This window comes from Dendropsophus ebraccatus, chromosome 1 (genome assembly GCF_027789765.1).
Source record: "Dendropsophus ebraccatus isolate aDenEbr1 chromosome 1, aDenEbr1.pat, whole genome shotgun sequence".
Taxonomy (NCBI): domain Eukaryota; kingdom Metazoa; phylum Chordata; class Amphibia; order Anura; family Hylidae; genus Dendropsophus; species Dendropsophus ebraccatus.
Genome location: NC_091454.1, coordinates 78,026,119 through 78,053,951, shown reverse-complemented (window position 1 = coordinate 78,053,951; position 27,833 = coordinate 78,026,119). Strand labels below are relative to the sequence as shown.

The window sequence follows — 27,833 nt, the reverse complement described above, 5'->3', positions numbered from 1 at the left end:
CGGGCCAAGTAGATTTTTCTAATCTTTAATCATGTTAAACATTTTAACTGAAAAGGTAAGCACAGCACTTCATGACAGTTGTCCACACAGGAAGATAGTCAGGCGATTACCGGTTATTTAAATGGTCACACTAAAGATGTGATCACCCAACAAATGAGGGATTGCTCTTTTGTCCAATAATGTGTGACCCTTTGTGATTCTCCTCAGTAAGGGTTCTATAGGCATTAAGCTGATTTGCACCTTCATATATTTGAGAAAACTTTATTAGAAACTACAAGACTTTATAATTAGTCAAGTACAGTATGTCTGGACCTACTATAAAGAACTGGAGACTCTCAGTTATTAGGATAAGTGTTATCTAAAAGGCTATGAAAACATATAATTAAAAGGGGACATTGTAGTTATGGGTGACTTCAACATACCGAATGTGGATTGAATTATCCCTTGTGAACTTACATGTAAAAGCAAGAATGTAATGGGGGCCCTTACAGGGGCATCTTTAAACAGCTTGTGAGGTCACCAACCAGAGGAAAGAACATTCTAGATTTAGTATTTACTAAAGGGGATTGGGTGTCGGAAGTTAGAATGGAAGAGAATGTAGGGTCCAGTCACCAACTGTGTTTATGGTTTAAAATACAATCATACACAACAAAAGTATTGAATTTTAAAAATAGATTTTTTTTAGAAAATGGGGGGGTATTTAAATAACAAGAACTTGCCCGTTTAAAGATTAATAAGGCCTTGGCCTTCTTAAAGAACTTAGATTTGTAACCAATCCCTCCTAAAATAAGATGTTCATGATTAGAGATGAGCGAAGTGAATTGCACTGTCAATTTGCCTCGTTCAGCGAAGCAAATTCACAGCGATTTGTTCCAAATTAGCTAAACATGGCTGCCGCAATAGTGGCCGCACATATTAGTTTACAGTACTGTCACTGGGTGGCAGCAAGGGATTAACCACAATCCCTTGCGCTCGTCCAATCAGCTGCAAAGCCCTCTAAGATGTCACACCTCTATATAGGGTGATTTGATTCCTGGAAGCGGGCAGTCAGCTGTGTGTTGTGGGGAGTAGGTTGCAGCAGGCAGTTAGAGAATAGAGAAAATAACAGACAGAGAAGAACAGAGAGATAGGGACAGAGAGGAGAGGATAGGAGGGTGGATTGCAAGTTGATTGTAGGTTTTGCATTATAGCAAGTCATTATTTGTACATTATACCAAGTCACTGGGTGGGCATAACAAGCTACTGGCTGCTGGTACTGCATTATAGTGAATCGCTGGGTACACATTATTTCACGTTATACCAAGGCGTGCATCCCAGTAAATAAAATTTCTTTGGTTTCATTTAAAAATAAGAAAAATATGTCCAAACTTGTCAAAGGTTGTCCCAATCAAAGACAGAGTTGTGAGAGTGGTGATTGGGTGTGTGGGACCCAATTGCAATTGCCAGTGCCATCAACAAGAGAGCTCCTGGTGAGCATAGCAGATGCTATGCTACGCCCACAAATGACACCCTCAGCGTCATCATCAGAGGATGAAGCTGTGTCTCTGCCACCAACCCAGCATCAGGTCCCATCCAAGAATTCTGGGTAAGGAGGGAAAGGACACTCAATGGATACCACTCAAAAAGGCACCCAACAAATACCACAAGCCAGCAACAGCAGCAGTCCAGAAGGGGCTACCAGTGTGCCTGCTCGGATGAACCACCCACTGCGATCAGTGGGTTGGGTTTTCCAGTCTATTTAAGTGTATCTCAATTGACTTAATGGCCCATTCAGCTCTACTGTCAGATTACAGTAATTTAACGTGAGTTGTTAAAAAAAAAAGTTTCTGTGTGTCTATTCATTGGGGGCTTTCTTTCTTTTCTCATAAAGAAAAAAGGAAAGTGCTAGTGCTAGACCCCTCAGGGTCAAAGAGAGCTATCGGTACCATGTCCAGGTGTCTGTTCTGGAGCCTTCTAGGACCACTGCCCATGATGGGGCTTCTGCTTTAGAATGTCTACTGCTGTTCTGGAAAAAAAAGTACTATTTAATCCTGCTGATCCACCGGTGTTTAATGATGTCTATAGAAAAAGTATACTTCATTGACTCGCCAATGTCCATTGCAGCCCTAGGAGAAAAGTTGATTTGATGCCGCAGGTCCACCGATGGCCACCGCTTTCCTGGGAGACAATTGATATTACTCCGCTGATCCACCAAAGGTCAACTGCTGTCCATGGTGGAAATTAAATGATTTACTGGCTGACTGACATTTTATTTTTAATTGTCATTTTCCAATTATTGACACTGAAACAACAACAACAAATTTTCAGCTGCTTCACTCATCTCTATTCCTGATGATTAAAGAATGGCCAATGTTATACTCATGCACAAGAAGGGTAGTAAAGAAGGGCTCAGTAACTATAGGCCAGTTACCTTAACATCTGTAGTAGAAAAAAATATGGAAACTCTTCTAAAAAGAAGGTATTGGATTACTTTAGTATCAACAATTTGATGCATCCAAACCAGCATGGTTTTACTGCGGGCCGATCATGTTAGACTAATCTCTTTGATTTCTTAGATTATTTCACAAAAGTATAGGATAAAGGTGGTGCCATGGATATCTGTACTTCAGCAAAGCCTTTGATACAGTTCCCCATAAAAAGCTGATAGAAAAGTTAAAGAAAATTGGACTTAATCCCTGTTAGTTCATTAGACTTTTGGTTGGCTGCAGGATAGATATCAGAGGGTTGCTGTTAATGGTGTATATTCTGAGCAGAGACTGGTTACAAGTGGTGTGCCACAAGAGTCTGTTTGGGGTCCTATTCTTTTAAATATGTTTGTAAGTGACATAGGAGAAGGTTTGTAGGTAAAGTCTGTCTGTTTGCTGGTGACACAAAAGTGTGCAATAGTGTTAATATTCCTGGAGGTGTCAGTAATATGAATGATGATTTAGCTTTACTAGATAAGTGGTCCAAACAATAAAAACTGCAGTTCAATGTAAATTAATGCACTTGGAGAGAAGAAATCCTCTATATGAGTATCATATTGGCAGAGAGAAGGATTTAGGGGTAGTGATTTCTGACAGCCTTTAAATAAGTCACCAGTGCAACCAGGCGGTAGGGAAAAATAATTGTATGCTGAGCTATATAGCTAGAGGTATAACCAGTAGGAAGAGGGAGATTGTGATCCCGCTGTATAGAGCTCTAGTGAGACCACATCTGGAATACTGTGTCCAGTTCTGGAGACCTCAGAAAAAAGGGACACAGTCATAGGTTAGTTGGGGGAAAGATCAGAAGGAATGTGAGAAAATATTGCTTTATTGAATGAGTAGTAGATTTGGTTTGTAAATCTACAATAAGCCTTCAACCTACAATAACCAAACTACCAATACCCTACAATATAAAAAGCTTCTTCACTCATCTGCTGCCTCTTTTTCCCTTTCCTTAAAATTTGTTCTCATGGGCAAGGTCCTCTCTTCCTCTGTACCAGTCTGACTCTCATTTAGTTTAGTTTATTGTACGTGTTTTTTCTTTTATGTTATTTACTTAAACGCCCTTTACATGTATATAGTACCATGAGGCAATGTTCACACAAAGTAAATTTTCAATTAATCCCAAACATGGTTGCAAATTGCAACACCGGCCGTGATTAATTAAAAATTTACATTGCATTGAAATCAATGGAATCCCAGACAAAGTGTATACACATAGAAAGTACTCCGGACAGATTCCAAGCGTCCGCAGCGAAAACTGACAGGTCAGTTTTGTGCAGTCGCTATTCATTGAATAGTGGCAGCACAACACTGACAGTTCACACAATGTAGAGTAGGGCTCTGGCTATTAGCAATTGGGCTGAGGGCACACCCGAACGTGCCATCATCCCATTTCAAAATAAATTAATGTCACTGACACCAGCCATCCTGTCACACGGCTGGGTCACAGAACGTCCGGTGTTATACTGTGTGTGAATCTGGCCTGAAAGAGTAAAAAAAAGAAAGACAAATTGTTATGTCCACGTCTGTTCAGACTGATGTCCATAAAGCACGGCCAAGACTGCATTTTGGACATGAGTCAGTATTCCAGCACTGTGTGGTGATTGACAGGTTCCACCACACCCATCTGGTTTCTTCTGCTAGTCTAGTGCTGGGCCTTCTCCATTTATCTCCCTTTCCTGCCAGTCTGTGTTCTGTGTGATCTGGAGGTCAGAGGGCTGGTCCAATCACGCTGGTCCAATCGGTCCCTGTATTCCCTCCAGGTTCAGGTTCCCTTAGGCTATGTTCACACTACGTAAAACAACGGCCGTAGTTTTCACCTCAAAACTATGGCCGTTGTTTTGAGGATAATACGATATAGCAATTTGTACGAACTATGGTCGTATGATGCACACAGCGTATAAGACTACGGCTGATCATGACATTTATTTGCACACGTAAAATTTATTTCGGCCAAATTAAACTTAATTTTAATGTAAAAAATTTACTGAGTGGTTTATTGGGCTAGTCGCAGTATTTCAATTAAATGACATGTTTCAGCCCGATTAAAAACATGCTAATATTCTACAGCCTTTTTTTTTACCGCAAAATTCCGGCCAGTGAAAACAACGGCCGTTGTTTTACATAGTGTGAACATAGCCTTAAACAAATGTTTTATACAGAATGTTTGTCAACTAGGAATTTAGAATGAAGGGTATGTGGCATAATTCCACAGTGGAAATCCGGCCTGCCTCAGTGTCAAACGGCGTCTCTATGCTCGCACGCCTTCGCTCTCTGCTCAAAGAATTGACATGTCAATTCTTTGAGCGGATAGAAGCACGAGCAGAGGTGCGCCCTCCCATAGACAAACAGTGTCACACTGAGGCAGGCGGGATTCCACAGCAGATTTCTGTCACATTTACTCAGTGTGAACATTCCCTTAATATTACTTCTGCTATTTGATTATTTGTCTGTCGGCTTTCTTGTCATGATTTCTGTTCTGGTACTTCATGTTTAGTTCTCTCCTATAGCTTTTTTCTTTATGTATTCCTTATTTCTATCATAAAACATACATTTCATTAAATGGCATTGATAGATTTTACCTAAAGAAAATAAAATAATTTACAATTGTAATGATTTTTTTAAAAGATTGTGTATAAATCATGTGTGCGCAGATAATTTTCTAATATTACATCAAATAATTCATTATGGTCTTAGGTAAATTAATTTTCAAATCTTATCACTGCTCCTGCTATTATTGCCTCTCGTCTATGTTTACAGATAATGCTTTACAAGATGAATTGAAGTATAAATATTTCAGTCATTCAAATGCAATGTTGTAGAAAGCAGTCACTTTCTTCACTTCACAATATTAATAGCAATTGTCAATAACAGACTTGCCTTTTAAAAGGAGATAATATGAAACAGCAGCTTATATCTGAAATAATTACATTTCTGATATACACATTAGTAAATGTGTTGAAGTAATGTGAAATGGCACAACCCATGATAAAAGTCTGGAGAAGGGAATTCCACAAGACATGTACTTTATGTAGAGAGAAAGAGAGATGGATGGATGGAGGGATAGCCATTATTTTATAATGACTGTTGTTAATAATGATTATATTTATGGCTGTTTTTATAAAATGAGGGCTGTTATTTTAAAAACAATGGCTGTTACTTCCCCTAGAAAGACATTGTGGGTACATAGCCTTACATTGTGTTCCAAATTCATGAATACAATGAGTAGAATTTACATAAGAGAGAGTATAAGGGTTACAATAAATAAGCAAGTTTGATTAAAACAAAAGATCAATAAGTAATAAAAATACCTGTAAGGGAGACATTAAAACCAGTATTATACTATACACGATGCTCAAAAATCAGTGGCAGAGGAAGCTAATATAAATTGTATTAACCAGGAAAGCCCTTGTGGGCGATACAAAACATAGCAGATGAAGAGATTTAGAATGGGGAGAATCCATATGAGTATATCAAGTGCTGCTCTTTGCCAAACCCTAAAGTGCCCACTAAACTGCTCCTGTGTAGGCATATAGCTAAGGGAAACCTGTCTACTTTCTATAACACACATGCAGACCAATCCCAGTGTCATCTTTCCCTCAGAATGCACCATGGGTGTACTGCGGCCCATTTAGTACACATATACGACATAAACCTTCTATTTTTATTATTTTTATGTATTCCTCACCAGGGTTCCATATAAATGTGTGTGTATATATATATATATATATATATATATATATATATATATATATATATATATATTAGCCATCTGCTCAGATGTTCAAGCAGCCCTATTACATATACAAAGATTTCCTACTTTTATTATGTACATTACAATCTGGTACATTTTTACTAAATTTACTTTCTCCCACACTGGTATGTTTCATTCTTAAGGATATATATTTATTTTTAAACCTTTGTCAATTGCTTGTTTATTGTAATTGTTGTAATTGTTATTGTTGTATTCAATGACACCACACCACCTGTTGTTTTTTTTTTTAGAGTTTTGTTCTTGTTTTTTTACTATTTTACGTGGCATTATTTTCTTTACTGAGTTTATATCTGATGGAACTCCTAAAGGTGAGCATGTTTCCTTTAATGTCACAGATATATACCAAATGTCCAAACGCACTGTCCTATGTAAACCACTGCCTATGTTGTCCTTTCAGCTGATTGATCGGATATACATTTTAAGCTTGAATACTGCAGCTAGTATTTAAATTATGGGAAATGGATAAGACTTCTTATTAAAACACCAGGCTACATCTCGGCACCAGCTGTTCCATTTTCAATGACAATATCTTTGGTGCACAGACTCTACAATCTGTTTGTTCGTATGTTATTACTGTTGTGTATAGCCACGGTGATCATTCCATTGTAATATAATTATTGTTTCAAAACTTGTTGGGCTAAAATTTCTTATAAAAGTTTATTTTGCAAATAAACAGAGTGGGGGAGATTTATCAAACATGGTGTAAAGTGAAACTGGCTCAGTTGCCCATAGCAACCAATCAGATTCCACCTTTCATTCCTCACATTCTTTGGAAAATGAAAGGTGGAATCTAATTGGTTGCTAGGGGCAACTGAGCCAGTTTCCCTTTACACCATGTTTGATAAATATCCCCCCCACTGTCTTTATAATACTGGTGAAAAGTTCAATTTCTTAGTACAGAAAGTGAGATAGATATGAGAATAGGCACTTTTTATTATAGTTTCATCCAGAATGTCTTTAGTTACAATTTAAAAAAAGATGACTTTCACCCATAGGTGAACATGTATTCATTTAATAATCCATATGCTGCAAATTATCTATGAAAGGTCTTACAAGCTCTTTACAAGCCCATCTGTTCAGTTACTTCACTGAAGCTGCTTTATTTTACTGCTCAGATCTCCATCCCTAACATGTTAGACGACACTCTCACAATAATAGGTAGCATTTTTGCGCCATAGACAAATCCCATGCATGTACTCTAAATGCCTAATCTAATTTTTACACCAATTTTAAGAATAAGGCTATGTTCACATTTGGTATAAGGCTGGCCGTTCTGTGATAGGGATTCCGGCGGGAGTTTATACCATGTATATACACTCTGGCCAGGTTTCCCTTGGCCTGAAGCACAACGTAAGTTCCGTACCAATCACGGCTGTTGCAACAACGGCCATGATTAGTACAGAACTTACGTTGTGTGAACGTAAAGGTGATAAATTCCCCCATTATCAGCAGAGGGGTAGGGGAGCATGCACTCATACTTCATGAAACTGCCAAGTAAGAGTTGTTTCCGTATCCACTACTTACTACAATAGAAAGTATGCATAGGAACCTCTCTGCTGATAACAGGGGATTGGGCCTTCGTATTATCGGAATCTCAACCATAGATACGCCTCCAGCCAATTAACATGCAATAAATAATCTTAAAATTGTCTTTATAAAAAAAAGGCAGGTTGATTACATGTGTCACATACAGCTTTTATAATTCATTTTCAATTATAAAAGTGTTTTTGTTAAGAAATATACCTATTAATAAATTATATAGATTTGCTTTAAATTCTAGTGGCTTTGGGCTTTGCTATATACTAATAGCTTGTCAGTTTACTGGTATGCTCCTTCCAGGGTGGGAAAAGAAAAAAGAACAAACTAAACTTAAAAGGTAGATATTTATACAGTACATGTTAACTCTACAATTTAAGATGAATATTATCACCAATGTACAGTTAAAGGGGAAGTCCAGCCAGATCCAGTTTTTAGCAAGTGCTGGGGAGGATAAAATAAATAACATGCTCTTACCTCCTCCCGCCCCAGCGCTGGTTGCTGCACACTGCAGCTCCGGTGCCCGGGTCTCCGGCCACTTCCTGTTTGAGCGGTGACCCGGGATGTGACGTGAGGTCTTCTCAGCCTGTCAATGACCATAGTGGGGTAATGCCTCGGCTGCTGACTGGCACCTAACACTTGACGACCCGGGTCCCCGCTCAGACCAAGAAGCAGATGGGGACCCAGGCATAGAAGTGGAGGTATGTGGTCACTAACGCTGAAGCGGGAGAGGTAACAGCATGTTAATTCTTTCATCCTCCTCCTCCCCAGCACTTGATAAAAATTGGTCTGGACAGACTTCTCCTTTAAAGGGGTTGTCTGTAGAAAACAAATATTAACTCCATATTTACTCCTTGGCTGAGGGTAGTGTAAAAATAATAAACATGCTAGTTTACTTCCCCTTGCCCCCTGCTAGTCTTCACTTCTTCCTGTCATGTGCCAACCTTACAGGAACTGACCTTCTCAGCCAATCAATCGCAGCAGCAGTGCCCCACCTCAGTCATTGACTGAGGTCCAGTTCCTGTTGTGGCAGGATGTCACAGGAACCTAGAAGAAGCAGAGACCAAGAGAGATCTGGAAGCATCAGGGAAGTGGCTGAGACTGTAGAAGGGTAGAATAGAATCATTTCTATGCTTAGTTTTGTTTTGTAAAGATACCTCCTTTAATATCCTACAGGAGTAATAATCATCATCATTGGAAAATGACGTTATGACTTGAAATTTCTTTTACATTGCCTCAATGCAGGCAAAATAAGTACTGGCTAATCAGACACAAATTAATATTCAAATATTAATATTAAGTCAAAGATATTGGAGGAGACTTATCAAACTGGTCTAAATTAGAATTGGCTCAGTTGCCCCTAGCAACCAATCATGTTCCACCTTTCATTTTTCAAAGAATCTGTGAGGAATGAAAGGTGGAATCTGATTGGTTGCTAGGGGCAAATAAGACAATTCTACTTTACACCAGTTTGATAAATCTCCCCCATTGCGTTGTGCTTTATACAGTTATGTTACTATTACATTGATTTAAAATAAATAAATTATTACTGAATTAAAATAAAAATTAAGGACAAATTACAGATATGATTAAAAAATATCTAATAATTTCTTGAGCAGTTTCGAATACAAGGACTTTCCATTTTCCCAGCTAAAAATGTCTCTATGGCATATGTATTTTCAAGACAAATCATCTGGTTTGCAGACTGGCTTATTTTTTATCTGGCTGGTAGTATGCATAAGAATAATTTCTCCACTGCACTTGTCAAATATTCATGTATTAATAGCAATGAGAGCAGCTTGCAAAATATGACACAAATCCATACATACCTTTGTTAAATCCTGAAGGGATTTGCTCCACACCTTGCAAAGTTCTGCCGGTATGTATGAATAGATTCCCTGAAGCCATTTTACACTAAGTGGAGACACCATACAAGGGTCGATGGATTCTTCAATAAGCCTGTAATATCTACAGAATGAAAATGCAGTGTGAGAACAGTTTCAAAAGCTTTGCTGTTCTCTCAGCAGATATTATGAATAGAAAAGATTTCAGATTCTTTTTTTTTCTAAAGTGTGTGACACCCTAGTTAAAAAAAAATATATATGACAGACTCTGCATCCTGTCACAACCTTGTGCTTGGAGATGTCAGAAACGAGCGTCTAATAACAGTTATTCTGAATAATACAGTTAAGCCTATGATAACAGATTGACTTACTATTCCCTTGATTAATGTTCTGTACAGAAAGTGATGCCTCCATTTCAGCCATTCTGAATTAAGCTAATTATCTCCTCACCCTGCTGTCAATTAGGTTCAATTTTGCAATATCAACAAGTTTAAACTTCAACAGAATTTGCATAATAAAATCACTAAAATCATTTTGGAGGACAGATGCTAATCAGAAATTTATGAAACACAATTCAAATTTTTCTGGGGAGCCCGAAATATATGACAGAGAACACCATTTCCATTATGATAGAGCCTTGTACTACTGTATTTCCCTATAGTTTATGAAATAAAATAAAATCTAGTCATAACATACAGATACTCACAGTTAGTTCTTTACTTACCATATTAGTCTCCAACATGTGACTCCCCAATTCCCTAGACTGTTGCCATTTTTCACAAAAACAGGAGAGTGGAGAGTGACAGGTTGGAGACCAATGAATTTTTATAATGAACTCTTGATTTGATTATTCTGAATTTATAAAGGCGGATCTGTCAGCTGATTATACTGCCATATTTAAGAAAAGTATGTTACAGCGACAGGTGCATTCATCTAATAGCCAAAATGATACAAATATTGTGGCATCTAACTCTTAAAAGTTAGGAGTTAGCTGTATACATGGTGGACCCCCCCCCTCCCTGTGAAGAGTAACAGGCAGCAGCTAGATGTGTCCACCCTTGCCTTTCTGGGAAGTTTGCTGACTCAACTGCAATTTCTCATGCTATGTATTACTTTGAAATGGTAGCAAAACCCTTAAGAAGCTGCACATATTATTACAACTCCTTCGTGGCCATATATTGGCTAGTTATCCTATGATATGTTAAGCCAAGAGGATAGGTAAGGAGGGACACAACTGTATGCACAGCAGTCTGGTATTCTTCATTGAAGAGGGCTGTAAGAGACATGGAGAGTGCTTCCCACATAAAACAACACATAAGATGCCAAAGTGGCACAAAATGATTACTTGATTAATTGATTAATTAGTTAATAATGATTGATTATTATTAGCCTGCTGTATTCTTTCATCACTCCTGTTAGGCAAATGGCAATTGCCACTTTGGCAAAAAGTAATACAACTTGTAGATGTAATATATTTCCCTAACATAGGGCAGCATATACATTTGAAAGAGCTACAACTTTTAATGCTAAGCCATTGTAAACTGGATGGATAATTGTAAAATTGTACAAATGTGGATTATGAACATATTAGGATCTGCTGATGAACCTGCTAGAGTGTAATTAGTATTAGTGAGAACCATTGTCTTCACCAATAGAAATTTTCCAATAATACAAGAAGGCAAGCTGAGCAGATACAATTCAGGTGCAGACCATTTTATGAGTGCCCTACAGGCATAAGACAACATCCATCAACCTGTATTCAGATTAAATTTGTGTGGGACAATTACAGTGAAAGACATTTTGCCTGGCTTCACACTGTAATTAATAGCACTATATGTTTACCTCATGAAGGGTACTAGTTCTACTTGCATAAGTCAAAATAAGCAGAATTATTTAGGGCAAAAAGTCCTTTCTTAGGAAAATTAAGACAATGCTCTATACAGCCACCTATGGGTAGCTACCCTAAAATTTAAAAGGAATGTGCCATCAGAAAATGGCTTACTGTTTAAATGATGTTTTTATGTTAAACATTTTTTTTTATTTGGGGGATTTTTTTTTAATAATTTTCCATTTACTCTTGCAGTTTTCATTCTCACCCCTGGGGCTAAAACTAAGCTAAGACTTCCTGTTGTTTCTGTGGTGATAAGAGGAGGCTGCTGTAAAGTTATCTGTACAGCACTGCAGCGACATGTAACACCAGTAGGTAGAGGAGATAATAGCAGCTCCCTGTAGAAAGACCTCTTCACAGGTCACAGAATACGCTCAGTAATGTTTCACATTCATCTTAAAGGGCCTGACTCTGCCTGTTATGCAGTATGTCACTATATACTGTTAAAATAGCTAAGGCAAGATAGCAGACCCCATAAAAATGTACAAAAAATGTAATAAAAATTGTCAAAAAACATAAAAATTAGAAAGAACAATTTTTAGTATGACTCCAATAGGTAAAAGAAAATTTAAAGGGAACCAATCATCATGATGCTGATATAGTTATCAGCTGCAACAAAAAGATCGACTACCCTACCATTCCAGCGTTGTCTTTAGCGGTATGTGTAAATTACTTCAGCACACAAGGGTGGGAAAGAGGTGAAACTAGTCATCTCAGCTTACTCTGCAGGGAAGATTGACAGGCAGAGAGACCTCTAGGTCTGACAACCATCCCCGCAGAGGGTACTGATGGGCAGAGAGGCGTGCCTAGTCACGGGCGGCTGTCCACCCAGATGACTAGTTCCACCTCTCTCCCAGCATATTTCTCCTGCATATACACATATTGCTAAAGACAACGCTGGTATAGTTGTGGAGCTGTATAGCTGATCTATTTGGTGCAGCTGGGAGCCATATCAGCCCAAGTCTTAAAAACGTTTAAATCACTAATTTTGCTTTATCCATACCTTATTTCACATGTTTAATCATGGTGCTGGTTGATGAGAAAACTGAACTTTGATGAGCTTGTTATTGCACCACTGGGCGGGGCTTAGCCTCTAAAGCACTGCATCGCTCCGCCCACTACACCGCCGTTGCGCTGAGTTAGTGCGCAGGCGCAGTGCAAGTAGGATGGCCGCACTGCGCCTGCACACTAACTCAGCGCCTTGCTGCTGGCTGTGAGGAGACTTTCACAGCCGCAGCGAGAGCTCAGGGGGCATCAGGACATGACGAACATTCAGACAGCCTCACCATGCCGGAGCCTGCTAAAATCCGCGGGCTGTGCGACCGCATGCACAGCCCGGCTGGGGACAAACCCGGCACTCACCCAGTGCGCCTGCACGAGAAATGAGGGGGCTGCACGCGCATTACGCTGTGTGTTGTGGCCGCGCACGTCCTGACATCCAGGTGAAGGCTGGGAGGGCCAAACAAGTAGGATCGGCGGCCTGGAGATATGATGTAGCCAAGGGGGCGGGGTCAACGGCGGTGTAGTGGGCGGAGCGATGTGGTGCTTCAGAGGCTAAGCCCCGCCCAGTGGCGCAACAACAAGCTCATCAAAGTTCAGTTTTCTCATCAACCAGCACCATGATTGAACATGTGAAATAAGGTATGGATAGAGCAAAATTAGGGATTTAAACGTTTTTAAAGGTGAAAAAAATGAAAAATGGGGGTGACACTGTCACTTTAAGGCCCTATTACACCAAAAGATGTCTGACAGATTATCTTACAGATTTTTTTCAGCCAAAGCCAGGAATGGTTTTGAAAAGAGGAGAAATCTCAGTTTTACTTTTACGACCTGATCTCTATTTATAGTCCTTTCCTGACTTTGGCTGAAAAAATCTGTCAGATAATCTGTCAGACATCTTTTGGTGTATTAAGGCTCTTAGAGTCACTAACTTTTGGATCATCTGTTAAGAAAAACAACCCAACAGATTCTTACCAATCACTGCCAATGAGAAATTAAAGCATAGTATCAAATATACCAATAATAAAATTGCATTTCACTCTGTAATCCTCTAAACAGTCCCCCATTGCCACCTACTTAGCTTCTTTTGGCATTGTGTCAATGCTGCTTTTTTTTCTTTTTCGAAAGACATTTTTTTTAAGCAATGAATGCCTCTATGATCCACAGTCTTAGCTAGGTAAGGATTAAATACATTAATAAGGAGTGTATCTAACTTAATACTTGATGGCTTTGGAGTCCTACTAGAAACTGGGATCAAACTTTAAGATGTTTAAAAGATTCTATAAAATAGAGCAGCTTGTGTCACCATGTCTAATGCATAATACTGTGACTTTATGTATTTTTTATGACAATATAATTTTATCTTACAAATGCTTACAAACAAAATAATGATGGCATGATTTAGTTGGTCACTCCGGGACCTATGTTTAGAACATATTTTATGTCTTGTACAATATATTGATTTCCGTTACATGAGCCCAGGAAAGAATACAGTTTATGCTTAACCTCAATCTATAGTAAGGAGAATACTATAACAATTAATAACAAGGCCAAGGCATCTGGGCTATTTAACAAGCATCTAGGCCTGAATATAGATTCTGTTTCACTTGATTGATAAATTGATCTATAAGCATTTATTATAATGAGGCAGTTTTCATGCAAGGAATACAATACTCCAATATTAAGTTGTTATGCCGGATCAGCAAAACAGCTTCAATAGAATCAGCAAACGGTGAATGCAGATGATTCAGGTTTAAAAGCAATATTTTGAAAATTTACATTTTAATGGCTTGTGTATGTTGGAAATAAATGTAGAATTTTTTTATTTATGTACAATGTGGCAATTCTTTTTTAATAAAAGTTATAAAAATGAGATCCATATATAACCATATATGGTATGATTTTACAATGGAAATGTGGCCATTGTTATAGAAAAAAATGACCATTTTTCACTTAATAAAAGGTATATGAACATAGCCCTAGTCTGATAAAAAGTTGAAATAATGTTCAAGGCTATGTTCTCATGTCATCAAAATGATGCCCATTTGTACCATTTGTAAGTTTATAACAACCATTATTACCTAAATAATGGATGTTGCTATAAAATGGCCGCTTTTGCTGTAAATGCCAGCAGTCCATTAAAATGCTTGTCATTTTGTGTAAACATAGCCTAATCTCTAATATCTAATGCTTAAAGATCACCAATCATTACATTCAGTTGAATACTTAAAGTTTAGCAGAGAAAGTGAAAAATGGTTACATTTAATAATTAAGACCTTACCAAACCCCAAATTTAGGTTTGTGGCTTGCATTTCCTCCTCCTCACCTTTTAAGACCCATTTTAATGGCTCCCATCATAAGATAATGTTTTAAGAAGCAAACAAATAAATATGACTACTATAAACTATTTTGACTACTATAATTTTTCTGCTTATAGAGCTGTGCATTTTTGGGGCTGTGATTTGTCGTTTTTGTTATACCACTGTGACCATAAATCAATTCTGGGGTTTGGTCATTTTTTATTTTTTTTTACTTAATTGGCCATGTGGGATTATTGACATTACCTTTTAACAGTTTGGACAATCACACATGAGGCAATACTAAATATGTTGATTGTTTGTTTGTTTGTTTGTTTATTACTTTTTCATTTGGAAAAGGAAAAAAGACAGATTCTTGGACTTAATTTTTTTTTTTTCTAAAAAAGTTTTCATTTCTTTTAAATACTTTTCTAGTTTCCATTGAGGACTTTTATATGCAATCATTTAATTGCTCATACACAGTAGATCAATGCATTGATGTATTAGATAGGTGCTTTATTGGAACAGTCTGCCATAGGGCTGTACCAGTAGCCCAGACACAGCAGTCATAAGGCCATGGGAAGGCCAGTCAGGCCTCTGCAACACCAACAAAGTATCTAAAAACTCCTTGGATGCTGCAGTTGTTAAAAATGATGGCATGTAAATAGTTAAAGCCAGCACTCATTGGATATGAAACAGGCTTGTAATGTCATGGATAAGGAAGGAGTTTTTAAACAACCCATACTATCCATAGTGTACATATCTAAGTATTATTTGGTAGATGCACGTTTCTTTTTAAAGGAGACAAGCATAGACCAATATAATTCAAAATAAACAATATTAATCTCAGGATCCTATTCGCATAAAAGGAGTCCCTTTCTGGTCTGGTTTACTTCACATGAAAGTGGACCAATTTATTAGTTCCAACCTCCATCTGATGACTACTTGCTTCTATCAGACTCAGACCTCTAGGGCAATGACCAAGAAATTGGCTTAAAAAAAAAATACTCACTAGGCTATTTCTCATTTCCTTAGCCACTGGGCTTCACTAAAGTCCACCTCAAATTTTTCTCCCACAATAAGTGATAGTCTTGCACAATTGCACCCCACCCAGTTCCATAGTCTATTGGACCCAGCCTACTACTTTCAGACTGTCCCATGCAGACCTGCAATTAAGGCCTACTATCTAGACCACACTTATAAGCTTTACTTTCAAGGCCACTTTACAGTTTACCAATGGGGCAGCTAGTTCCGACTGCGATATTCACTGGCCTAACAGCACCAGTTATTTCCCTTTATCTGCCAAAAAAAGGCATAAATACAACCTTTCCTGGGTTTGAACACTCCTCCACTTGCTCCCTACAGGTCACTCATTTTGGTCCGATAGCCCCAGCAGACATCCAAAACCAGATACTCACAGGCTGATGAATCACTCACACTGCTTTTGCAGCAGCTTACTGCAAGCTAGCCACTTTCTGGCTAGCTTGCCAGAAAGTGGCTAGCTACCCCCAAAAAAGTAAAAGTAGATCCATCAACTGCTTATCATCTGCCTTGTGATATCCAGGTTCTTCTTGTGACACTACTGTTAAGATTTGCTCTCACTGAACAAGTAATCTTTCTGATCATCGCCACCCCTGGTCTCAGTACATTAGCCCCTTCTCAGCCGCCAAAGTCCTACTGCCCTTATAGACGGGTAGACCAGTGGCCTCATATCCAAGTCCAGGTACATAGACCAACCCCATTTTCACTTCACCTCAAAAGTTGTTTCCCCTTTGTGCCAAGAAGTCAGTTTTTTTTATCACTTTAACAGGGCGTTGTCAGTTCATTCACCTTAAACTCTGTCAGGTGTTTTGTCATAAATGTCTGTCCATATACCCTGTAGGGGGAAAGGCCCTATTTGAGGCTTCATAAAGTATCAGTTTCTATGAGCTACTCTCCAGTTCTAATGAATGCAGTTTATCCATGCATTACATTTTTAACCATTTACCTAAATTTCCACCATGTAATGTTACATTTATCTTAGCTATTGTAGTAAAAATGCATGTAAAGACTATGTTGAGTCAACTTACTGTGGTTTTCATGAAAACTGAAAAGAATAAGCTAAATGTAGATTACAATAGGAAACAATTCTATCAATTATGGCTATGTTCACACAACGTCTTTTGAGCTCCATTTAAAATGACGTCCGTTATTTTGAGTCTAAAATAACGGATGTCATTAAGCTGCCTAGCCTTCCTTTAGTACAATGATGGCTGTTGGTACATTATTCAAGTTTGGGGTTACTAATTGGCCTTTGGGTGTGTCTTAATTGAAAAGTTCATTGAATTTAATAGTAAAAACAGAGAAAAGAACGGTGAAAAAAGAAAAACTGTGTGTAAACAACTAATAAAAAACATCTGCTGTTTGCAAAAGACATCCGGAAATAATTATCATGTTAATTTTTTTTACGTCCATGGTAAAAACGTCCATTATTTAATGCATTGTGCGCAGCGCAATGGACATCCGTTTTTCTATTGACTTTAATGCATTGCCATTGCAGTCAGTTAAATCGCAAAAACAGACGTTATTTTAAATATCAAAATCGGATGCCTTTTCTCTATTTTTGACGTTGGGTGAACATAGCCATACATGGGAAATGGCTGGTATAATAATAACTATAATATACTATAACACATCACTATGCATATTTAGTGGCTCATATAAATACTATATATGAATATGCATGATAACCCAAGTGTATAGAAAATCATTTCTTTAGTTTCTAGCTCTATTTTTGCTTTTAATCTTTTGGTTATATAGAGCAAACACATTCTCCAGTATTGTACATAGAATTTATCCTCATCTGTCCATGTCCCCTGTGGGAAGTTGCTTAAAGAGGTTCACCACTTAAATTTATTTCTAGAACAATCTGTTTAATAATGCAACCTGAGAAGAGGATGGCATAGATTGACTGCTGCCAAGCAGCTTTTCTCTGCTGTCTACACAATGCCAATACTATTTTTTACTGCATAGCTCAGTTATGTCTAAAGCTCACAGAACTATTGCCACGAGGATTCCTGACAGTACATAAACTATTATACTCTCTATTTTTAAATGGCAACTATGCTATTGATAAAATATATATAGAGATAATATTTATCCATGAAAGAATGACTATGTTCACACAATGTCAAAAATAGAGAAAATGCGTCCGAATTTGAAATGTAAAATAACATCCATTATTGCCACTTTTTAACTGACTGCAATGGCAATGCATTGAAGTCAATGGAAAGAGGGACGTCCAATGCGCACATTGTATTAAATAATGAACGTTTTTACCTTGGACGTCAAAATAATGATCATGATCATTATTTTCAGACATCTTTTGCAAACAACGGACATTTTTTATTAGTTGTTCACACAAAGTTTTTCTTTTGTCTTCCTTCTTTCTCGTTTTTACTATTAAATTCAATGGTGTGATATTTAGGTTTTATATAGGGATATTTAAGTTTTATATAGGGATGGTCGTACGAACCCTAACTCTCGGTAATGATTCCCGCTGTCTGCCCATTCCGTGCAGCGGGCGGATCCAGCAGGAGGACCGCCTGGAAAACTGGGATACAGCCATAGCCATAGGCTGTATCCCAGTTTTCCAGGCGTTCCTTTCGCTGTGTCCACCCGCTCCACAGAGCGGGCAGACAGCGGGAATCTGATGCCGAGCGTTTGGGTTCATACGAACCCGAACCTCGGAGGGTTCGGACCATCCCCAGTTTTATATTTAGGTTGCTAGGCTGCAATACTGACATTCTAAGTACTTTATGTAACCAACTGGAGCAGTAAAGGTAAATTTGACTGCAGTGTATTGTGCCTTAGATTTCTATTTTTTTTCCTATGGAGTGGGTGATGGACAGCAAGACCAGGCTGCACAGGGAATTGGCCAAATGGTGCTAGGGATTAGAGACAAGCGAAGAGGGCTTTGTTTAGCTTTGTATGAGGCTAAACAATTGGCTTTTGAATCCCACTGTCAGCCCACTCTGTGGATAAGGTGGAGACTGTAAGAGGACCACCTTGAAAACATGGATACAGCCTTAGACTAGGATCCCATTATGTAAAAATGATGGCTGTCTTTCATAATAACGGCCTTCATTGCGCAAATAACGTCCGTTATATCAAAGATAAGTTTATTTGTGCTATGATGGCTGTTATTATGAGAGATGTTCATCATTTTTACATAATGTGAACCCAGCCATAAGCCCCATCCATGTTTTCCAGGACTGTATCCATACTGTATCCATATTTTCAATGTGGTCCTATGTACAAAGCTATACAAAGCCTGTTTCACTCATCTCTACTAAAGATCAACCACTGTGTTTTAAACACAACTACTGCTGTACTTTTTGTACCATTTTCTAATATTGGGTTATGCATATTAGGCATATGAGATGGTTTTGAACATAAAAAATAAGTATTACTAGCACTACTTTCCCACTGTAAATTGTATTGGTTCATTGTTTATCTTGATAAAATGTTGTTTTTTGGGATAGTGTTCTTTTAGTTATTGCCTGCAAGTACAGACTCTAAAAACTTCTAGTTTAGGACCAATATTGTAAGTTGTTAATCAGTTTTTTCCTCACTATGCTTTACAATGACAGCATGTTCATCTAGAGATAAAGGAAGCAGGACGAAAACTGAATAATAGACTATGACAGGTAAGCCCATGAGATCTTACATACATATAAGCTATGGATTGCCAGCTGCTGCAGGCTTTAGGACCGTGTGGGATCCCGGGTCGTAGTTTCGGCCGCCAAATATAAGGTGGCCTTTCTCAAGTTCATCTGAACTTGAGAAAGGCCACCTTATATTTGGCGGCCGAAACGCGTCGTTTTTAATAAATATCCTTTTCATGTAATAACCACTTCAGTCTGTGGTACTTTGGACACCTGCGCCCTACTACGAGCCGGGATCCCACACGGTCCTAAAGCCTGCAGCAGCTGGCAATCCACATCTTTCATCGTACGCCTTCCTTGGAGTACCCCGGCAGGAGCTGCGGTGTCCTACTCTATATACCTACTGTAGAGTTGTGCCTACAATCGTGCACAACTCCCTCAGGTGAGTGCAACACCCCCTTTGTGTTTGACACTCTTTATCCTTATTTACTACACCAGGAGGCGCCCCTGTTTCTCCCTCTCCTCTCTCCCTATACATATAAGCTAAGTATACTATAAATCTGGTCCAAACGTACAAATTATGAGATGCAGGGTCTCTTGAGTACTATAAGTGATAAAAATCATACATTAAATGGATAGACTTCATAATGATTGTCATATCAGGTGGACTAGAACCATTGTTCTGTGTGCTAAAATATTCTAAACTGATTGTTAAGTGTAAAGAGTAAAATTGGCAACGTATATTTGTAACTGTAGTATACCAATTTTATATGTCCAGAAGGATATAGTGTAGCTGTTCAGTGTGAATCATAGCTGTTTTTTGTCAGTGTTCCTTTCAACATCAATGCTTTCCAACATTTTGAGTACCTTAATGCCCTTCAGAAATAAAATAACTTAAATGTACCAGACCAGACTAGGTATCATGGCATAAATGAAACACAGACTGACTAGCAGCTTATTACGCATAATTACACAATAGATTGGACCCTTCATTGATTTTTAGATGTCTATAATGTACAGATACTCTATTTTGATCCACATAATTTTTAAAACGTCCATTGGGGTTCAAACTGGGACATGTATTACACTGATATGCTCAAACAACCCATCGCAACTTGGATAAAACTTAGAACAATACATTTTAGGTTATTCAAAGATACTTGGCTTATATTGATGCTTTAAGTGTTTGGGTATCATTGCCTATACATTTGTAAAATCATCAAATTATAACTTTCACAGGATGGCTTTAGAGACTCATGCTTATGACACCCAATTCTGATCCTGCTACCCAAGTAATGTCTAAGAGGTGGCCAGCTAATTTATTTGGTGTTTACATTTTTCTGGGGAAAAACCTGCTTTGATTTGCAAGAACAGAACATGACATGGCCATTTTATGATGTATGTGACCTATGTGAGTCAGAGGCTAGGTTGCTCTAATGGCATAACCGTGATTGTTGCTGACATGTGACCCATCGGACCCATGTGGCCAATATTTAACTATTGAACTCTATATTTATTACATTCCACAAAGTTCCAATATCCCAAATTCTTATGTTATTTATGTTAATATCTAGAAGCCTTGATAATGTAACTTTATTAAGTAAATGAGAATGAACAATACCTGACTTGAAAATTAATTATTCCCCTGCCTTGGGGATATGTTTTATGATTAATTTTACTTTTCGGCATAAACACATTTATGATGTCAAATAGTTGTGAAATTCATAATTCAAACTAAATTAACATCTTTCATATATTTTCATAAGCTTGGGAAAATTAAAAGTGAATTTGCAGTGTATGATAAAAACATTCTTGGAGGCATTGGGTCAATAATAATTAAAAAAGCAAAATTGCCATGCTAAATGTGGAGCTGTCCAGTGCTGAAATGGATATTTATGTCTACTTGTAAGATGTTCTTAATGCGTTACTAAAATTTAAAGTCATAAATGTTGAAGTTACCCAGGAGATATTAAGTGTAATATTACATTGTGTCTAGGTCGACAATGTACCAGCTCCATACATATGGCATGCAAATATACTATTCCAATGTTAATAGCTGTCTTGAATGCTTCCTGGCTTTCTGTGAATAAGATGAGATTCACATTCTGCCTTGCAGCAATACGTCTTATAGATTACATTTCTTGAATATGCTAATTAATCTGAAAATTTATATTTGTTCATGTATTAACTGACATTTCATGGTTTACAGATCCATTAAAATAAAGATGATTTCTGATGGTTGGTCCATTCAGTACCTGGTAACATGTGTTTTAATATAGCCCTTAATTTTGTTAAATTCTGTTTAGATTTCTGTTTGGAACTAGTTGTTTCTAAAATACAATATTGATTTGTAACATTGGTTTGGAGTCAAAATGTAAAATTTGTTATCTTAAATACATTTATATATGAATGCAAAATCGTATTTTTTCACATTTGCATTCACTATTAACATTTTCAATGTAATACTTTTAATAACAATGAAAGATGTTACTTTCAAGTGGCAATGCATCATACTTTTACAGTCAAATGGAGGAAAGTCCAAAAGCATCAAAGGTGATATAAGTTCAATTTATTGACACATCAGGGTACAGAGCAATGTTTTTGAGTGCCTACACAAAGGATTGTGGGCCTACCAGCATGCATCCTCTGATATCTCTGTGTGGCCATCAGCAGATATTTCCACAAAAGGTGCTGTTGGGAATATTTTTACAGTCAGTCAATTCTTTGAGGTTAAAACCTCAAAGATTAATATTAAAAACCAGACCAGTGAAAAGGACTTTAAAGTGACTTTGTACCCACAATCTGACCCCCCAAACCACTTGTACCTTCGGATAGCTGCTTTTACTCCAAGATCTGTCCTGGGGTCCGTTCGGCAGGTGATGCAGTTATTGTCATAAAAACAACTTTTAAACTGGCAGCCCCGTGCCCAACGTCCGGGGCTTAGATTGTGTATGCATTAGGCTGGCACAACCTCTCTGTCCCTCCTCCCCACTCCTCCTCATCATTAGGAATACTCCAGGCAGATTGTCTCCTATTCATCAGCTGTGTGAATACTGAACATGGGCTGAATTGTTAAGGCACCTGTGCAATGTTTAGACAGGAGAAAATGTTCTAGGGGCATTCCTAATGATGAAGAGGGTGGGAAGGAGGGACGGAGGGGTGGTGCAAAATTAGGGCGCAGATACTCTAAGCCCCAGCCGTTGGGCACGGGGCTGCAAGTTTAAAAGTTGTTTTTTAGGACAATAACTGCATCACCTGCCGAAAGGACCCTAGAACAGGTCTTGGATTAAAAGCAGCTATCCAAAGGTACAAGTGGTTTGGGGGGTCAGTTTGTGGGTACAGAGTCGCTTTAAACATCCCTATATATCTTGTATGAAGTTGTTTGTACAATAAAATGGTATTTTTAAACTGTGAAGTTGGTTTAAGCTTCTTTCAACAACAAATATCTGATATCTTTAAGCAACTGAAGAACTAATGTACTGTACCTATAAGCAACCTGTTAGGAAGGTGTAGAATGAGACAATATTCTTCTTCTGTGAACTGAGACATTTAGTATATAGAAGATCATGTTTAAGGGAGTACAAGACTTTGGGTTTCCATTGGCTTCACAATTCAGCATTGCTGTTGAGGTTTGTGAGAACCAGGGGGTGGTGAGCTTTGGCAAGAGAAAAAAAATAGGCAGACACTCTCTGATACCACACCTACTAAGTGAATTTTATCGTTCAGAAGAGGAAACATTTTAAGACTAAATTTTAAATTGCATATGGCTGAAATTTTACCAGAGAAGAGGCAATACAAAGCTGTCAGAGAAAAGGGAATAAGGGTCCTGCTAAGTTGGGATGAAAAATATGAAAATGTATTACATGTTTTGTCTCTTCTAGTTTTTATACAGGAAATGTTTGAAAGATAGACACACTTAGCAGTTTTTGACATGAGGAGAAGAGCACAAAACTGCTCTGTTTTTCACAGATGGCTGTTACTTCAAAAGCTGATAACTAAGTGCATATTGAAAACATTCTAACAGGATATTTTCAAGCTTTCCTTAATCCTTTGCATGGAGACTTTCAATATCTTGCACCATTTCAATATTTTACTACATTTTTACAATACAAAGTCAATTCATAAACTGAATAAAAAATCTATTTCATATTTTATTAATTTTCCCAATTTAACTGCTGTGACATTACCAAGAAGTATTTGTGGTTTATAACATCCAATGTATTCTTTAATCAAATCATTTTTTTAACCCTACTGTGTTGATCTAGAGGGAAGCAGAAAACCCTTATGGAGAAAATCTCAATCCCCCTCCCCCATACCTGGCAATCAGATAAACCCCTGGATCAACATTACATCTCCATACAGTAAATTTAGTACCCATGACTACCTTTGTAATATATATCCTTTCTCAATGCCAGACAGGACTTGCCAAAGATCCCATTGTGGGATTGAAACATTGCACACTGATGGGTGAATTAGGAAGAATCTTCTTAATTTTTGTTTATAAAGAGCTGACTGATTATTTTCTGTGCTGGATTATTGGGTACTTGAGTTGAGCCCCCATATACACCCAACCCTGGCTATAAGCCACGTACACTACCTTTCTATATACCATAATATAACAGAAATTCTTCCAGTGCCATTTTATTTTGTGACACTCCAAATTGGCAAACTATCTTCATAGAGAGTTACTGGATACATAGTTTTGACAGATATATATTCTTCATGAGGTAGTGTATATATGATCTCACTTTTTAAATTCCAGCTACTTGTAACTGGAGACCAATCATAACAGAAATTACAATACTAAAGTGTGTAGCTGATTTTCAACAATCTCCTATTGTTCTTCTTTAACATTAAGATTGACAGCAGTTTTTTCTTTTGATTTATCACTTGAATTCTTACATGTATTTTTTTCAATTAAGTAGATGTCAAATTTTCATGTTAGGATACCAATATGCTTACCTTAATTGAACCAGATATAAAAGGATTAAGCAGACTTATTAATTGTTGTTTAAGGATAGGCTATTTCTGAGAGTCTTCTCTGAGACCTTTTCCTTTAAACTTCATAGCATCCTCTTTTCATGTTATACTCTATGATCACATGCCCAAATCCTTTTATTCCTCCCTTCTGTACCAATGAAAGACTGTAATCACCTTTTCATTGGTACCAATGACATATATGGCACAGTATAATGACGTACTATCAAGGCCAACCCACCACAGCAGGGGGTCAGGTAGCTTTCATGCAAAAGGAAACTATTGCTTTTACACAAGAAAAACATAGTCATAGCTATAGAGAGTGCAGAAGGAGATGTACCTGGCTCTGGGCATTTGTGGGGAAAAAGATCCATCTGGCTCATACTGTAAAAAGATACTAGTGTTTTCAATGACACATGGTAAGTTGGGGGATCTTGCTACATATTTCACACTGGAGCCCAGGTGTTTCAATTACAGCAGTGAAGATATATTTTATATTATACGGGGAATTATTACATTGCTTTTTTATTTAAATTTTTTGCACATTCAAAGAGAAAACGTTGGGTTTTTAATGTCAAAAGACAGTCAAATTATAATGCACAAATAGACATGAGCATTTTGGATAACGAAAATATGTCAAAATACTTAAATGTTTATGTATGGCTATCATTATATAAGATATTATCGAGTGCATTGTTGTAAATGTTTTTGTTCTATTCTTGTAAATAAATATGTACATCTGTAATGCCTGCGAACATGCAGTAATATGAATGTCTTGCTGTACGGTTAGCAAAAAATGTCTTTCTTCATGTTAAGAAATAGCATTGTGCACTAATATAGAAAGGAACAGCCCATTAGTGAAATGGATGTGTTCAATCTCAGGTGGGGTTCCTGCTGAATTTCTCCAGCCATACCCTGCTGATTGATTGATGGAACACTGCTAGGTAATGCAGATCCAAAGTTTCCTCTCATAATGATGGAGGAGACCAAAACATTCATGCTGGGTGCACATTAATCTTTGCATAAAAAATAAATTAGACGAGTTATGCTTACACAGAGCTGCAGTCTTTCAACCTCATTTGCCTCTCTGTCATGTATGACTTTAACGCTTAGCATGCAATTGCTACAGCGGTACTCAATGGAAATTAATAAATATTGGATGAAAATAATGTGTATCATCAGGGAACCAGCAGCGATTAATCCGGCTTTATTGTACACAGCCTTTTGTTTTCCCGACATGGAGACAGAAGAGCAGAAACAAGACCTCAAAATGTAGATTTTGTGTTCGATATAGGGAAACCTAGCTTGTTTTATTCGAGGACCATTTGATGAACTGTAATTACATGCAGAATATGTGTTCCTGTAGGGGTATTATTTATGAATGTCCAGGAGCACATATCTCATCAACTGCCAGGCATTTTAATGGAATAACTTGTAGCCAGCCACACATATTACAGCGATAGCACATAGAACAATCACATGGATAGAGGCTTATAACAACTGTTACCATTATGTTAACTAAATTGTCTCCATCGTGTTATTCTTTCCAGCAAATAGCTGACATTTCACTCTATGCTATTGGAAATCTCCATTTTTTTTTTTTTTTTTTGCCATCCAGAAACCCGCTGTTACTGTGGTGGGAATGAATAATTGCCTTAGTATTGGGCTATTATATTTAATCATCCTCACTGTAGACTGCAAAGGGCTATAATGTATTTCAAACCAATTGACCTTGATAAGCAACAGGGCTTGCTGATCTTTTGCACAAATATATGTCAGATCCAGCAATTGGGACACACTCAACCTAATTATGGAGATTTATGGCATTGCATATAGTTTGCATATCCCTCAGATTTCTGTAACCCTCTTCAGTAACATTTTGACCTATCTGACAAAGCTTAAGGACTTCTGAAGATATCTTAGTATGATTATACATTATGCAGAATACTTCATGGTCTGGGTCTTAAAATATCATAAAAGATCTTTTCTTTCTTTTATAATGGTAAGGTTTTGTCCAAAATTTAGCTTTCATTGTCATTTTATACTTGAAAACTCCAATTGTTGTAGCTATCATAATCTACACAAATAAACACACTAGGCTAGTCTAGTTAATTTATATTTGTTCTTTTCTTTATAAGAATCTGAATTCCAAGCTCTTGTCTCATAGAGTGAACCCTAGCTACCAAATATATAGAACACATAGACCCAATGAGGGATAAAGGCATTTGCATAAAGGTTTTGTGTTGCCTAACTGAGGATAATATACCAAGGTGGGAGTTCTGTTACTCATGAAGGTGTTAAAACCAATAGGTGGACTTTAATCTCTTCCATACCCCACTGGTGTGAAAGCTAAAATTGAAAGATTAGATCATGCTTTGTCAATCATACCGGCACCATGGTGATAGAATCCCTTATACCATCTTATATTACTTGTTAACCCTTTAAAGTAATTTAAAAGATTTGCTTCCATCTCCCACAGGTTTAACCAATAACTCCATTTCATAAATAATACTACTATATTTCTTCATGTTTATGCCAATTAATAATACCATTGTGGAAACAATAGATGTACTGGAGAAGAATGCTGGATCCAATTTGCATTTCTTTAAATGTATATTCTTTAAATATATGTGAAGTTTTTGCTTTTAAAAGAAAATATGCAGCTACTGAAGTTCATTAGGTAGTGTCTAATATCTATCTATCTATCTATTATAATGTATCTATCTATCTATCTATTATAATGTATCTATCTATCTATCTATTATAATTGTATCTATCTATCTATCTATCTATCTATCTATCTATCTATCCATTATAATGTATGTATGTATCTATCTATTATAATGTATCAATCAATCTATCTATCTATCTTTATCCATTTTATTTCTCTCTTATCTATGTGATCTATCTCTCTAATATGTATCTCATATTGATCCATCTAGTATGAATCTCACATTTCTCTTCAAGTATCCATTTAATCTATTTATCTCCAATATGCATAAATCTCCTATCTATCTATCTATCTATCTATCTATCTATCTATCTATCTATCTATCCAACTCTCTGTCTGCCTTTTTATCTATGCCATAGCTACCTCACATTTATTTAATACATACCAAATCTTTCTAACCTCTTTATGTATCTGGTATCTACCTATGAGTATATTTACATAATTTATCTAACATATCTATTTTCCAATCTAATCTGTGTAATAACATTTACCTCACAGCTTTTTATTTAATCCATATCTATCTGATTCATTTATAAACGTATCTGTCATCTACTCATGTAATCTATGTAATAATCAAATATGTCTATCTATCTACCTATCTATCTAACTGTCTATCTGTCTATGTAGCATCTATCTACAGTATCTATCTATCTATCTATCTATGATCTATCT

At 37.2% G+C, this 27,833-nt stretch overlaps 1 protein-coding gene across 1 annotated transcript in view; it reads right to left on the bottom strand.

The window, feature by feature from the left end:
* Nucleotides 1–27,833, bottom strand: part of LOC138783023 (dynein axonemal heavy chain 3-like) — an 877,176-nt gene that overhangs the window by 659,263 nt on the left and 190,080 nt on the right. Inside the window, exon 7 of the mRNA XM_069957145.1 lies at nt 9,609–9,747. Within this exon, the coding sequence (XP_069813246.1) occupies nt 9,609–9,747 (139 nt within the window). The remainder of the gene's footprint in view (nt 1–9,608; nt 9,748–27,833) is intronic.